The 14,991-nt window shown below is 40.4% G+C and overlaps 3 protein-coding genes and 1 pseudogene across 5 annotated transcripts; 1 reads left to right on the top strand and 3 right to left on the bottom strand.

The window, feature by feature from the left end:
• Nucleotides 1–2,261, bottom strand: LOC311496312 (trypsin-2-like; the record flags this gene model as incomplete). 2 transcript variants are annotated; one of them, XM_084556123.1, is made up of 6 exons in its annotated part: nucleotides 508–654; nucleotides 771–872; nucleotides 976–1,112; nucleotides 1,194–1,444; nucleotides 1,549–1,699; nucleotides 2,222–2,261. In XM_084556123.1, the coding sequence occupies 6 exons, from the start codon at nucleotides 2,259–2,261 to the stop codon at nucleotides 607–609; spliced, it is 729 nt and encodes a 242-aa protein (XP_084412249.1). In that variant the 3' UTR covers nucleotides 508–606. The 2 variants fall into 2 exon arrangements, with proteins under 2 accessions (XP_084412248.1, XP_084412249.1); XM_084556122.1 differs by having other exon boundaries at nucleotides 1–872.
• A 2,132-nt stretch (nucleotides 2,262–4,393) lies between these two features.
• Nucleotides 4,394–6,059, bottom strand: LOC311496313 (trypsin-2-like; the record flags this gene model as incomplete). The annotated part of the gene is made up of 6 exons (XM_084556124.1): nucleotides 4,394–4,654; nucleotides 4,760–4,861; nucleotides 4,968–5,104; nucleotides 5,201–5,451; nucleotides 5,571–5,721; nucleotides 5,927–6,059. 6 exons carry the CDS (start codon nucleotides 6,057–6,059, stop codon nucleotides 4,607–4,609), a joined length of 822 nt encoding a protein of 273 aa, XP_084412250.1. The 3' UTR covers nucleotides 4,394–4,606.
• Nucleotides 6,060–7,798: 1,739 nt separating this feature from the next.
• On the bottom strand, nucleotides 7,799–8,933 carry LOC311497523 (trypsin-2-like; annotated as a pseudogene). The gene is made up of 5 exons: nucleotides 8,900–8,933; nucleotides 8,463–8,683; nucleotides 8,249–8,384; nucleotides 7,990–8,090; nucleotides 7,799–7,885 (listed from the first exon to the last, which is right to left on the bottom strand). The product of its transcript is annotated as a trypsin-2-like (transcript).
• A 1,648-nt stretch (nucleotides 8,934–10,581) lies between these two features.
• Nucleotides 10,582–12,015, top strand: LOC311496588 (trypsin-2). The gene is made up of 6 exons (XM_084556475.1): nucleotides 10,582–10,638; nucleotides 10,748–10,898; nucleotides 11,092–11,342; nucleotides 11,432–11,568; nucleotides 11,675–11,776; nucleotides 11,882–12,015. Exons 1-6 carry the CDS (start codon nucleotides 10,599–10,601, stop codon nucleotides 11,927–11,929), a joined length of 729 nt encoding a protein of 242 aa, XP_084412601.1. The 5' UTR covers nucleotides 10,582–10,598; the 3' UTR covers nucleotides 11,930–12,015.
• Nucleotides 12,016–14,991: the final 2,976 nt, after the last annotated feature.

Genomic DNA, 14,991 nt, shown 5'->3' with positions numbered 1-14,991 from the left:
GGGAAACCGAAAAACATGTCAATATACAAATATAAAAAAATGTATAATTTTCGTACTTAAAAAGGCTTTAAAATTTGTGTCTTTATGTTTGGGTTATTGTTGTTGTTTTAGCTATTGTCTTGCTATGCTGTTATAAATGCTGGTTTTAACTAAATAGTTTTGTCCCTGATTACAAGCACGGACAAACAGACTAAAAAACAGTTTCTATGCAAAAGCCATAACCGCATTAAATTAACTGCTGTGCCATATTTATTTATGACTCGTGCAATACTGCAGAAATGTGAGTGTGTGAATGTGAATGCTAGTATACATGTGGTATGTTTTGTTTTTTTTGTCCTTTCTTTCTTTTATGTTCTCTTTTTTAGTTCTCTTTTCACTTTAAGAGAAGGCACTTTAAATTTCGTTGTACTTGTGCAATGACAAATAAAGATTCTATTCTATTCTATTCTATTTCTTTTGCTGTGTCGAATTGCCATGGAGGTCCTTTCAACAGAACAGAGAATAATATACAATACAAATGGAAGTGTTGTGTTTATTTTATTTCCATTACAACTTTCATTCACACGAGAGGTCTCATTATCCAAACAGCTGCTGCGGAGGGAGGACTCAGTAAGTGGCCATGGTGCTCTGCAGCCAGTCTGTGAAAATGCAAGTCTGAAGCAAGAGACAGGGAAACATAAATAGAGAAGCCATGTTGAAAACTTTGTCACATTGGGCCAAGAGAATAATTCCGTATCATGAGATGTTTGTTGGGTGAAACATATTTCTACCTTTGCGTAGACACCAGGGTGGTTCTTCTCAGCACATCCGTAGCCCCAGGACACAACACCTTGCAGCTCCCCGTTGCACACAACTGGACCACCAGAATCACCCTGTGAACCAGAAGGGTAGGCAACAATTTAAGTCACAACTAAGTATTGGTGATACTACACAAGACATAAATGTTTTGTTTGCTGCAACAGCAGGGATGATAACCTGGCAGGAGTCTTTTCCTCCCTCCAGGAATCCAGCACAGAACATGGCCTCAGTGATCATGTCAGGGTAAGAGTTGTCACAGTCTTCCTCAGACAAGATGGGAATGTCCAGGCACTGCAGCTTGTTACTGTCAGCAGCTATACAGATAAAGAGAGACAAGAAGAAATCAAGTACTGAAAGTGAATAGCTAACTAATATGGAGAGCGCTTGATACTCACAGGAGTTCATGGTCACACCCCATCCAGAGACTGTACACATGGTGCCGGCAGGGGCACAGCTAGTGGGCAGAGCCACAGGCTGAACATACTGGTTGATGGTGGCGGGTCTGCTCAGCTTGATCAGCATAATGTCATTGTTAACCAGCCAGGACTCATAGTTGGGATGAGGGATCACAAGGGCAGCAGGAATAATCTGTTCATTGCCATCCATAAACCAACGGTTGTGATCGCCAAGAACAATGTCCATTTTGCTGAAAGTGAAGTAGAAGTTCTGAGTGACAATGAACATTTGGAAGGGTGACTAATACGACATTTTGCAGGTGATATTTTTGCAAACATAGGCTTGAACACGTACGATTTGTAGCAGTGAGCAGCAGACACAACCCAGTATTCGTTAACTAGGGAGCCACCACAGAAATGGTAGCCAGAGTTCAGAGACACCTGATGGGGCTGGGAATGAGGTGTGCACTCACGCCCTCCCACAATTTTGTCATCCTCTGTGGCAACTGAAAAATAAAGTAATTTATTTTTCCGGAAAGAACGAATAGTATGTTCATTCATTCATTCATCTTCTGTAACCGCGTGTCTTGTGAAGGGTCGAGGGGGGGGCTGGAGCCTATCCCAGCTGTCATCGGGTGAGAGGAGGGGTACAACCTGGACAGGTCACCAGTCTATCACAGGGCTAACACAGAGAGACAGACAACCATTCACTCACACTCACACCTACGGCCAATTTAGAATCACCAATGAACCTAACAGCATGTCTTTGGACGGTGGGAGGAAGCTGGAGTACCTGGAGAGAACCCCTACAGACACAGGGAGACCATGCAAACTCCACACAGAAAGGCCCCAGTCAGCCTGGATTCATGAATAGTATGTTTAAAAAAAAAAAATTGAAATCATCACATTTTTGCCTCTCTCTGGCATGTGTCTGGGTCATGGATTTTCTAAACGGCATAACATTTTCAACAAGATATTTGGAAACCGATATTAAATGTTTATGCTTTCTAAATGTGCTCCATACTTACACACAACTCCTAGGAGCAGAGCAAAGACCAGAAACCTCATGACTGCTTAATGAGAGATGGATCTGCAAGAATTTTGCTGGACCCATGCTTGGTTTTTATTGACTGCTTTGACTTACGCTAACAGTCAAAGCACACCCCTGTTACTGCTGACCAATCAAAATATGTCAAAATGTGCGCCTCTCAGTGAGGTTTAAAAGTGTGTGGTTTAAACCCAGCCAATCAGCAAAGATATAGGCTACATTCTCAGTTTAGATCAGGGTCAAATGTGGTCCGCATGAACGCATAAGCATAACTGCTTTATAATGTACCATGAAGAAGTGGTCTAATGTGATAATGTGTATGTTGACAAGTGCCTGAATCAGCACTTATGTTCTAATGGTCTAAATACATGTTTCCATTTGTTTACCTCTTAAGGGCAAGGAACCATATATGGTAAATTCATTAATTCTGATTTTCTTCTTATGCCCCACAACAACACTCTAGGGTTGAAATTTTGAATTTCCAAGTATTTCAATGAGTGCCCTATAAAGGGTTAAAAGTACAGATTTGAAATTTTGCTCATTCCTATGACAGAAATGCAAATGAAAACCATGTGTATGAAAGTTTGTTGGATCCAGTGCTGCTCTGGCCTGGTTTGAATGCAGCACAGTATCTCTGGTACAGATTGTAATGAGTACCCTGACCTTGAACAGATGCTATGCCAGGTGGAGCCTCTCTCACAGACTGACTCAGTGAGTGAGTCTCGTCTTTCCAAAAGAAAACTGTAGGGAAAGCTGCCCTATGTAGAGCAACTACTTCAAGTTGAAGCACAAATGCATCCAGCAAGGTGATAAGAAACAAACAGCAGTGTTTATTGTAACAGTAGATTAGATAGCGTACAGCAAGCAAAGAAATATTTGGCAGCTGGGTGTTCCCGCTGACACTCAATTCACAGCACACATTGCCCCATTACATATTGTACACAGATCAGACACAAGATTATGACCACCTTCCTAATATTGTATAGGTCTCCCTTGTGCCTCAAAAACAGTTGTGACACATTAGAGAATGGACATGGTCCTTCTGAGGGTGTCCTGTGGTGTCTGGTAACAGAATGTTGTTAGTGGGGTCCTTTGGGTCCTATGGGTTGAGGGGAGGGGCCTCTGAGGCTTGTTCCAGTTCATCCCACAGATACTTGACCAGTTTGGGATCTAGAGAATTTGGAGGCCAGGTCAACACCTTGTGCTGTTCTTCGTGTTTTCTGAGTTGTTCCTAAACCATTTTTGTGTGTGTGTTTGTGTCAGGCTGCATCTTGCTGGGGATGGCTGCTGCCATCAAGGAGTGTCATTGCTATGGGGTGGGGGTGCCTGGTCTGGTCTAGGTGGGTGGTACATGTCTAAGTAACATCCACATGAATGCCAGGTCCAAACATTTCCCAGCAGAACTTTGAATTGTCACAAGATGGTCAATGTTATTCACTCCTGTCAGTGGTTTTAATGTTGCGGCCAATCGGTGTATATTGCCACTTTAACTTTCTAAAACATTGCACTAGCATTGCACTAGATTTAATTCTTTCATCATAAAAGAGAGAACATCTCAGTTTCGGTGTTGTGTCTTTTCTTTGTAGATAGTGTGTGCTATCTTGATGTCTATATTTTTTTAATCAGGCTCATCTCTGCCTCAGATGACTTAAATTCTCTGCTGTGCTCTCTCACTTATCAACGCATTGTGGGTGCTTTTATTGCACTTGTTTATTAGTTTTATTTCTCCGTGGGCGTGCTGTAATACAGGGAGCTGAGTTGATTCCATGGAGGTAACTGACCATTTGAAGAACTGATCATATCTGATATGGTTTTAATCATTTTAATTTTAATTGTTGTGGTTGTAATAATCAGAGCACGTCATGAAACATCCATTAAAGACAAGTGGGATTTAGTTACAGTGCAGTAGTATTTGTAATGGCAAACCCAATGACTAACTCAGAATACAAGGGTTCACAGGGAATTTATAAACCCATTTTGACATGAACTGTAATTAACATTTAAATGAAATAACGCATTTATTAAAACATAAACTGTTGTTCAATTTATATATGTATTTTCAAAAAAACAAGCATTTTCTCTGTTTGTTGTGCTGGGGCAAATTCTCATACAAGAATTTGTATTCTCTAAATGTAGATTAAGCTTGTAAGACCTGTTTTATGTTTTCATTGTGTAGGAAAACATGTTGAAACACACTGAGACATTGAAATCATGGAAATAAACAAATGCAAGTCAAGGTGTAAGATTTAAGATTTTATTCATCAGGATCAAACCAGCTGCACATTGTTTACACCTCCACAACAACAGTGGAGTTACAATGATGGAAGAAATGCAGCGGAGGAAGGTGGAGGTAAAAGGACCACGTTTAATAGCTGGCCATGGTGGTCTGCAGCCAGGTGTTGAAGATGCAGACCTGTGAACAGAACAAGGTCTGTTAGTACAGACAGCCAGCAGCATACATGAGGAAATCTTACTGCAATAGTGTGTTATTGATCACAAAGAAATAATTCGGCTTTACCTTGGTGTAGACACCAGGGTGGTTCACCTCAGCACATCCGTAGCCCCAGGACACAACACCCTGCAGCTGACCGTTGCACACAACGGGGCCACCAGAGTCACCCTGAAAGCAGAGAATGTAAATGATGAAAAGACAATAAAACCCAATATGACACATCAGGTATTTTGTATAGCCACTGCTGTATTCATGCATGAACACAATTAAATACCTGGCAAGAGTCCTTGCCTCCTGCAAGGAATCCAGCGCAGAACATGGCATCAGTGATCATGCCGGGATAGGAGTTGTCACAGTCCCTGTCAGACAGGATGGGGACACCCAGGCACTGCAGCTTGTTCTTGTCAGCAGCTGCACAACAAAGCATGGATGAAAGAGGATCAAAACAAGACAAGCGAAACTGAAACTTTCTGTAACTCAAGATGCTAAAATGCAGATGTTACTCACTGGCGCTCATGGTGCTGCCCCAGCCAGAGACTATGCACATGGTGCCAGCAGGAGCACAGCTGGAGGGCAGAGCCACAGGCTGCACGTACTGGTTGAGGGTGGCGGGCTTGCTCAGCTTGATCAGCATGATGTCGTTGTCGATGGTGTAAGAGTTGTAACTGGGGTGGCGGATCACACGGGAAGAGGTGATGAACTGCTCAGTTCCCTCGCTGATCTGGATGTTGTGCTCTCCCAGACGCACCTCAACGCGGCTAGAAAAATGAAAGAGAGAGAATTAGAGCAAAAACACCCTAAAAAAGGCATTAATAGTAATCTGTGTACCCCTTAGATAAGTAATTCAGACAAACAATATTTGAAAAAACATGCTTACGACTTGTAGCAGTGAGCAGCAGACACGACCCACTCAGAATTGACCAGAGAGCCACCACAGAAGTGGTAGCCAGAGTTCAGAGACACCTGATGGGGCTGGGAGTAGGGCGTGCACTCATACCCTCCGACGATCTTGTCGTCCTCGTAGGCAACTGAAAACACATGTCAGCAACCAGTTACTTTAACTCTTTGACAGTGACAGTGAAGCAAATGGATTTCTAGTCAAACCCCAAGGTATAAAGTTAGTGAACACTAATGACGTTGCCACAATGAGATGCTGAAGTTATGTAGGATGAAGCTGCAGTCTAGGAAAACAGACAGGAAGATAATATGCCCAGAGAAGATCTTCACACTCACAGGCGGCTCCGATGAGCAGAATGAAGACAAGGGACCTCATGGTTGCTTTATGATCCTGACGATGAGAGGACTTCACCTGAAGCCCTGATTTATACCCCCAGGGAGAGCTGCCCTGCTGTCTGAGCAACCTCATTGGCCAGCGAGGAGCCAATCTCAGAGGCGGGTTGTTGCGGTTAGATTTTAATATCTTTAATATCAATACAAGCTGTCATGACGTGTTTCAGTCCAGTTGATACTCAGCTCAGCAATCCTTTAATAGACATATGTCCAGAATGTATTATGATTTGACTATAATGAATAGTCCTAAAACTGAGAACACTGCTTTTCGTCATTTGCATCACACTGGTGAGATACAATGTAATTTAATGTCCAACACATCCATAGAGATTAAACATCTCAAAAACAGAGACTGACACTTTTATTTTTGTAACAATGTTGAATTCACCTCATATTTGATGACGGCATTTTGTGTTTCTCTGGTCAGATTGTACACGTACGTCGTATCACGTCTATATTTAGATGCGTGTCAACACAGTACCACACAGCTGTGTGTTTCTCAGCATCTGTTACCCGAAAACTAAATTCAGATATGAAAGTTGAGGCTGCCTTGAGAAACATCTTTGTAATTTGTCTTCCATTTAACACCACAGAAGTAAAGTACTGATGGAGGAGGTACTTAGAACATTTAGTAATATTATTCTGCTGCGGACAACAGGTGACAGATTATGAAGCATATACCACATGGGCTAAAATGCTGTTTTTATCATTCTCTTTCATTCTTTCCCCACACAAAACATCTCCGAAATATCCCAAAACATAAATCATGCTTCAAGTAAAAGCCCTGCTTTAGTGAAAATACAGAAATATTGCCAGCATGACCTACTTAAGATATAAAACATAAATTTCACTTAGCAGGGAATGGGCTATTTCAGGGTGTTACCGTAGCTCCTACATTTCCTTTATCTTTTGTGCATACGTTAATTTCATTGCAGGTCAAGCTGCAAAGTTATTCCCTTCTTTTATTACATACTGACATTATGTAAATCCACCACTCAGTGTTATTGTGTATGGTCTTTAATATACAATGATACAGTTGCATTCTGCAGCTAAGTTGAAAGTGACTGCTACCTGTCCAATAAGTGTAGTGGAGAAAAAACTTGTTGCCAATGTTGCCTTTTTATATTATTGGTAGAAGTATAAAGCAGGATAAAGTGGAAATACTCAAGTTACAACATCAGAACTAAATGAGTGTGCTTCATTAAAAGAAAGTAGTCATAGAGAATGCCATATACATTCTTAGGGGGGAAACAGGGACAACACAAAAATTATTGTTTAACGTTTACCAGTTCAAGTTTATTGAGATCTTTAGACAAGAATACATTGTATATATTTTTCACTGGGCAGATAAAACTTAACCAGACGGAAAGATGTCTTTAAACCATTGTCTCTTATTTATGAGGCTACACTGTACTACTCTTCAGCCTGATGTAAGTGATGTTAATTGAGAAACTATTTTTATACAGTGATACACGGCTGACCATAAAGTTGGAATAAAATATTTTTCACCTCTTTTCATGAAATGATTGGGAGAATGTGATTCATATAAATAGAAATAAAAAGAGGAATGTGTACTCATTGTTTTATTGTTGCTTGTTGAACTTTTCCACTTAATACAATGTAATAATGTAAACAAAATAATTACAACGTTGGTCTGTAAGTATATAAGTAATCTGTGTTACATTTCAAGCATTACAGCATGGCACAGATATTTTATATACAGTATATTGTATATACAGGTGTAGATAAAATAGATAACCATTTCTCTCAGAAACTTTATTTGTTATTCTGTACACATTTTCCTTCAGAAATAAATTATGTTGGTATTTCAGTTGTTGATGTGGAGGGTGGACGGTGGATGGTGGCCATTGTGCTTTGCAGCCACTCGATCTGCACACAGACCTAAAAATAAAGAGACATCAGTCAACTTGTTGCAGTGTCCCTACACGGAGCGGTGTCATTTTTGTAATATGTTATCATTATTTGTTGAACCAGTCAAACGTTACCTTAGCGTAGACACCAGGGTGGTTATTCTCAGCACATCCGTAGCCCCAGGACACAACACTGTGGAGCTCACCATTGCACTCAATGGGGCACCAGAGTTGCTCTGAGAGAAAGAATAATTGTTTGTACTGATTTATCTTACTTACACTCTGAATGAAATTACACATCAGTGAAGCACGTTTGAAATTTAATTAGAGAGAAGTCATAAAATCACTTTTATGCACTTTCAATATGGTGTGCAGAGAAAGCAGAGAATCATACCTGACTGGAGTCCTTGCCTCCCTCTAGGTGTCCAGCGCAGAACATGGTGTTGTCGACCATACCAGGCATTGTGACAGTCCTCATCCCACACACTGCAGCCTGTTGCTGTCAGCAGCAGTAGCAAATGCATTGTACAGTAGGGATGTTGGAGAATATAGAGAAATTCAGAAATCTGTGTTTGTTTGAAATAAAATTTAAATAAAAATGATCTCACTCACTGGAGCTTTGCACATTGTGCCAGCAGGAGGGCAGCTGGAGGGCAGCGCCACAGGCTGCAAGCGCTGGTTGAGGGTGGTGGGCTTGCTCAGCTTGATCAGCATGATGTCATTCTCAAGAGTGTATAGTCACTGTAGAGGGGGTGCTTGTCTCGATGGTACGGGAAGCAGTAATGGACTGCCCCCCGTGATACCAATGTGGTGTTCTCCCGATAATAAGCTGATAATGAAAAACAGTTTTCTTATTTTTTTAATATCAAAGGAAAAAAATTAAGGCATAAAAATAAGTAGGGGGGTGAAGGCCCTTCACTCATACCCACCGACAATCTTGTCATCTTCCTTGGCAATTATTAGTTTGCTCCAGTAAAGTAAATATTAAAAGAAACGTACAAATGCACGAAAGGCATCTCCTCTACAACACGTGTATCACACTCACCAGCAATGGGCAGAATAAAGACCAGAGATTTCATGGCTGCAATAAAATCTTGTCAGTTCAGCTAAGGTTTCTGTTTTATATCTGGTTGAAGCTATCTGACTGGACCAGTAGTAGAAAGAAAAACAAACTTGAATGTGAAGCTGTGACGAACACGTGTAGGTGGTTCACTCCAAAAGTCTAGGAGTCATTTATTCAATCCAATATGGCTGGAACAGATGGATTATTCACATAATGAATTTACTCAAGGCCAAGTCACTGATTAGTACAGTGTGCATGAAACTTTCCTTGCAGTAAAAACAAACCCACCCTTTTAGAAACCTAATTTTTGTTATTACAAAGCAATTAGAAAAAGGCAGAGTATTTCAGTGTTATTGGCTAATACAGCGATTATTATTATTAGGCAGTCACATCCAATCGTTGCTCAAGCATCTTCAAAATCCCACAGTTAAAATAACTGTACATATTACAGTAATCCACAGACAAGATTCATAATCCCAATCTAACCCATTATCTAATAACAATATGTGATTCAAGCTCAGTTAACGTGGAAAAACTCAGCAACCCATTGTAACATCTAAAAGATTTGTTCTAATACTTGAAGGCCCACTTAGCATTTATAACTATGCAAATACTTAATACATTTAACCAGATATAACAGAGTTTATTGACTGATTCAATCTTCTCTCTTGTCCCAGGCAGAAATTAAAATTATACAACTCACAAATACATTTTACACAGATACATAAGTAAAGTCTAATTTTTCTCTCTATACATAAATACATATAGATATATATATATATAGACAGATATATATATACATATAGTATATTATGAAGATGTATTAATGAAAACTTAGATGACAGATTGACTGTGTATTGTAGTGTATTATGACATGTCAAAGTCAGCACTTTTTGCTTTATCCACTTAATTTCTATTCTCTCATTGCCATTAATGTTTTTATGACAGTTTTTAGCTTGAAAATGTCAGCTAAATTTAAAAAATCCCATTCGGTCAAGTTTAAAGTTTGCTGGATGATTTTCATAGAAAAGAATATGTAAATAACTGATTTTATTAGATCCTCTGTTCAGTAGTGTGTTAATGTTATTTTATTTTATGGAATCAGCATTCTATTTAAAGACCTGAATCGGTAACCTCAATCAGCAGTGGCTGTGAACCAGGCCATCTGCAGAGCTGCAGGAATATCAAGGTTAGGGATTACAAAATATACCCTGTGATACGTGGAGATGCAATCCTGCATAGAATAAACCGCTTGTTACAACAACGATAATTAATGGAAAGAGATCGAGAATAGAACTATTCTCAGAAAACTAAAATAATTGATAGTACACACAGGCTTGAGGCAATCAGTGATCAGTCAGTCTATGTCATATGAATAATTATCTTTCAAAACTGCACAAATCTACCACAGTGGATTTTTAAAAATGCATTTATGTGTCCTTAGTATCAACATCCTGTTTTTACAATTACAATTTATACGCTTCTTGAGCCACCTAGCATTCTAGAGCAGACCCCCCCTTAACCAAACTAAATATTTGCTTTTCCAAAATCCACAGTTGATTGTTTCAGGTTCCTGGTTGGTCAGAAGTAAATGTGGGAGATGTCTTCAGCTGGGATCAGTTTCCTATAAAAGCCAGTGTTCCAGGTGAAGTCCTTTCATCAACAGGATCATACAGCAACCATGAGGTCTCTGGTCTTCATCCTGCTCATTGGAGCCGCCTGTAAGCTTGTCTTTCTATATAATGATTAATGCATAAATATAAAATTAATAATAATAATAAATAAAAAAAAACGTTGTCTCTTACCACTTGGCCTTCTGTGTGTTTTCAGTTGCCTACGAGGACGACAAGATCGTCGGAGGGTATGAGTGCACGCCCTACTCCCAGCCCCATCAGGTGTCTCTGAACTCTGGCTACCACTTCTGTGGTGGCTCTCTGGTCAATTCTGAGTGGGTCGTGTCTGCTGCTCACTGCTACAAGTCGTAAGTGCTTGCAGTACTTATTTTTCTGCCTTATTTTTTTTCATTTGATGTTAAAAAAGTAAGAAAACTGTTTTTTCATTGTAGAAGATCAAATATTGTTTGTCTGAATTACTTATCTAAGGGGTACACAGATTACTATTAATGCCTTTTTTAGGGTGTTTTTGCTCTAATTCTCTCTCTTTCATTTTTCTAGCCGCGTTGAGGTGCGTATGGGAGAGCACAACATCCAGATCAGCGAGGGAACTGAGCAGTTCATCACCTCTTCCCGTGTGATCCGCCACCCCAGTTACAACTCTTACACCATCGACAACGACATCATGCTGATCAAGCTGAGCAAGCCCGCCACCCTCAACCAGTACGTGCAGCCTGTGGCTCTGCCCTCCAGCTGTGCTCCTGCTGGCACCATGTGCATAGTCTCTGGCTGGGGCAGCACCATGAGCGCCAGTGAGTAATAATTCTTGCATTATGCTCATGTTGATTTCTATTTTCTGACAGGTAGTTTCAGTTCTCTTTGAATTGTTTTTGTACTCCAGCTGCTGACAAGAACAAGCTGCAGTGCCTGGGTGTCCCCATCCTGTCTGACAGGGACTGTGACAACTCCTATCCCGGCATGATCACTGATGCCATGTTCTGCGCTGGATTCCTTGCAGGAGGCAAGGACTCTTGCCAGGTATTTAATTGTGTTCATGCATGAATACAGCAGTGGCTATACAAAATACCTGATGTGTCATATTGGGTTTTATTGTCTTTTCATCATTTACATCCTCTGCTTTCAGGGTGACTCTGGTGGCCCCGTTGTGTGCAACGGTCAGCTGCAGGGTGTTGTGTCCTGGGGCTACGGATGTGCTGAAGTGAACCACCCTGGTGTCTACACCAAGGTAAAGCCGAATTATTTCTTTGTGATCAGTAACACACTATTGCAGTAAGATTTCCTCATGTATGCTGCTGGCTGTCTGTACTAACAGACCTTGTTCTGTTCACAGGTCTGCATCTTCAACAACTGGCTGCAGACCACCATGGCCAGCTATTAAACATGTTCCAAATGAAGAAGTTCAGTCAAGCACCTTAACAGCATTTGAGGTTTATGTTCCATCTGTTGTACTGGACAATATTATAATAAAAAAAAAAACTGTAAAGCAAGAAAATATGGCTGTTTTCTTTCCCCCTTTAGAGATAAATGTATGGTTCTTGTGAAAAAAAAAAAAAACACATATCCACAGCACATTTGGGATGCTCTTCTGGGGTGGTTGGAGGAGAAAATGGAGGTTTGCTGTGAATTCATTCATTCATTCATTCATCTTTTGTAACTGCTTGTCCTGTGAAGGATCGCAGTGGGGGGTACACCCTGGACAGGTCGCCAGTCTATGACAGGGCTAACACAGAGACCATAGAAGGAGAACATGCAAACTACCACAGAAAGGCCCCAGACGGCCTGGATTCAAACCCGGAAACTTCTTGCTGTGAGGCATCAGTGCTAACCACCACACCACTGTGCCGCCTGCCAATTAATCATTTAATTAAAATCCCTTGTATAAGAATTATGAATATATTAATTATAATTGTATATGCAAAATGAATTTTAAAAGGGGAATTTTACTATTCTGTCTTCCTGCCATTTTCCATTTAATCATTTCATCTATTTCAGTATCTTGTGTTACTGTGATAATGAAGAGGCATGATTCACATTCCTGAACAGAGCGACAGGTGCATTGCAGGCTTCTCTGTCTGTGGGGAACAGATGGGAGATATTTCTGTGCGACTGTCCATCGATTGATTTCAGGGAGTCAACTGCTTGCGGCAAAAGTGTCAAACAAGACACATGTCATCGCTTCAGCATAACTGGCTGCTGATGGCAGATTTTCAATTGGCAGCTCCAACTAACCTTTCAGGGACAAGAAAACAAGACAACTGTGGCAAGCATGACATTTGTTTTCTTATTGAGAGTCAAAGTAATTGCAGTGTTTTGGGGCTTCACAATGTTTATCTGAATGGCGACACTTTAAACCTGCAGGTAGCTTTTCTTCTGTCAGACGATCAATCAAACATATTGCAGACAACAAAAGTAGTGTTTGCTGCATCATTTCCCTGTTTTTTCAATTTTTGTGTTTACAAAAGCAGGCCCTTTTCCCAGAAGCTGCAGTTGACACCAAATTTCCGTTCAGTTCAATTTTATTTTATTTTATTTATATACTGTCTGTAACAATTCAAATTGTCAAGACTCAAGACAGGTACTAAGGCAAAGGTGGTCGAGGAGAAACTTTTTTTTACCTTGCATGAAACCTTGGCCATAACCAAGCTGGGAGGGACCCGTCTGCATGTCAGATAGAGAGACAGAAAAATTAGGTTGGCGGGAAAGACAAGAATGGAACAGAAGCAAGCAGATACATTCATACAAGTATTTGGGTAAAATATATGCAGCATATATACATGGTACTGAATGATGCATGATACACGGGAGATTGACAGTGGATAAAAAAGATGAATAGAGCCAGGATTCAAGAAAAGCTACAGTGTAGTCATAATGTTACTGTATAAGAATGAACAGGGGCACAGACACAGGAAACAGTGACAATAGTAGTTATATTACGGATGAGTTGGCTGGCATAATGTATGAATATATGAGGTATCATGAGTTGATTGGAGAGTTGATAAGTGTAAGCAATAAACACCTGGCTGTAGAACTGATGAGAAACATGCAGCTTCATAGATCAGACTGGATGCATATCATCATACTGTTTTTATTCTTATGACAGGATGTTGCTCCAGGAAGAGTAAAACTGAACAATTATAAGTGACTATGAACTGGTGTTCTTGACCCAGAACTGTGCAAGTAACCCAAAAGCCACACTTTAGGCCTTAAAATCCAAGCCTTTTAGATTCTACTTTCAAACTGATGCAATGTTGTAGATTTCTACAGTGCTCTGACATCAGCCCTGATCGTTTGTATATGTTTTGATGGAAATGATGCCTTACATTTGATGATTTTGAAGAATGAACTGCAGGACGAGTATGTCTCTCTTCTTTAGCCAAACTACATGTGAGTCACAAAGCCCAACCACAGATTATAAAGGAAACCACCCCATGAATTGTAAATGTCCTTGAGTTTCTCTGCCACCAGATATTTTTTTTTCCTAACTTGTGACCAAGACCTTGGTATTGAATTGAATTTTTTGGACAAATTTCATCCCCTTTTCAGACTTATTTAGTGCACTGACAATGATAAATGGGGTGCTGCAATATCTGTGTCCTTCATTTGCTAGTGTCTAAATCATTTTGCACTAATGAGACATGGAAATGAGCCAGAGTTTGAGTGCTCAAAAGTAAAACACTGACAAATGCTATACATGCAGCACTTGAGTACTTAACACCATGCACACACTGCAGATTAAAACAGCAGCTTGTGTACTTTTTTTTTTGGTGAAACTCTTCTGAAGTGACTGTGAGGTACTATCAGGACAAACCTCACATGTAGTGTGCTGGGTCTGCTTTCAGACCATGGAGTTTTACAGGGCACTGACATTAAGCCTGATTTATATTTGTTTTGGTGGACATAAAGTCACACAGTAACACAATTGCCCAACAGCAGCAACAGCGTTGTCAACAATTACAAACACACTGTTCGATTTTATTAAAGCCTTCACATCTTACACATCTTTTTGTCTCTCTTTCACGTCGTTTCTCCTTGTGGCTCTCTCCTAACTGCTCTCCTGCTGCTTTTGCTTCTGACACTGCCCATAACCACCTCCTGTCCCTGTCTCCTTCAATTTCAGTCCGTCTTTTTCTGGTTTCCCCCTCTTTCATGTAGTTCTGTGATAGGAGATCACAGTCTAACTGTATCTGGAAGGGGTCTCGTTGATCCAGGGCATCAAAGAACACACTTTGGTGTAAACCCCCTAGTTAGGATAAGCACAGCCCTGGCCCAAAGAGACAATGCCTTGTAGCTCCCCATTACACACCAGAGGGCCACCATAGTCACCCTGAACACAAAGATGGCAATAAAAAGTTTATTTCTTCCATCTCCTCATCCAATTCAGTGATTCTTTTATTAATTCTCACTAATCATCCATTCCTTTTTCTTGTGCTGTGCTCTAAT

Source organism: Chelon labrosus, assembly GCF_963514085.1.
Source record: "Chelon labrosus genome assembly, chromosome: 12".
NCBI lineage: Eukaryota > Metazoa > Chordata > Actinopteri > Mugiliformes > Mugilidae > Chelon > Chelon labrosus.
The sequence above is the reverse complement of the archived record's forward strand: the minus strand, read 5'-3'. Positions and strand labels throughout refer to the sequence as shown.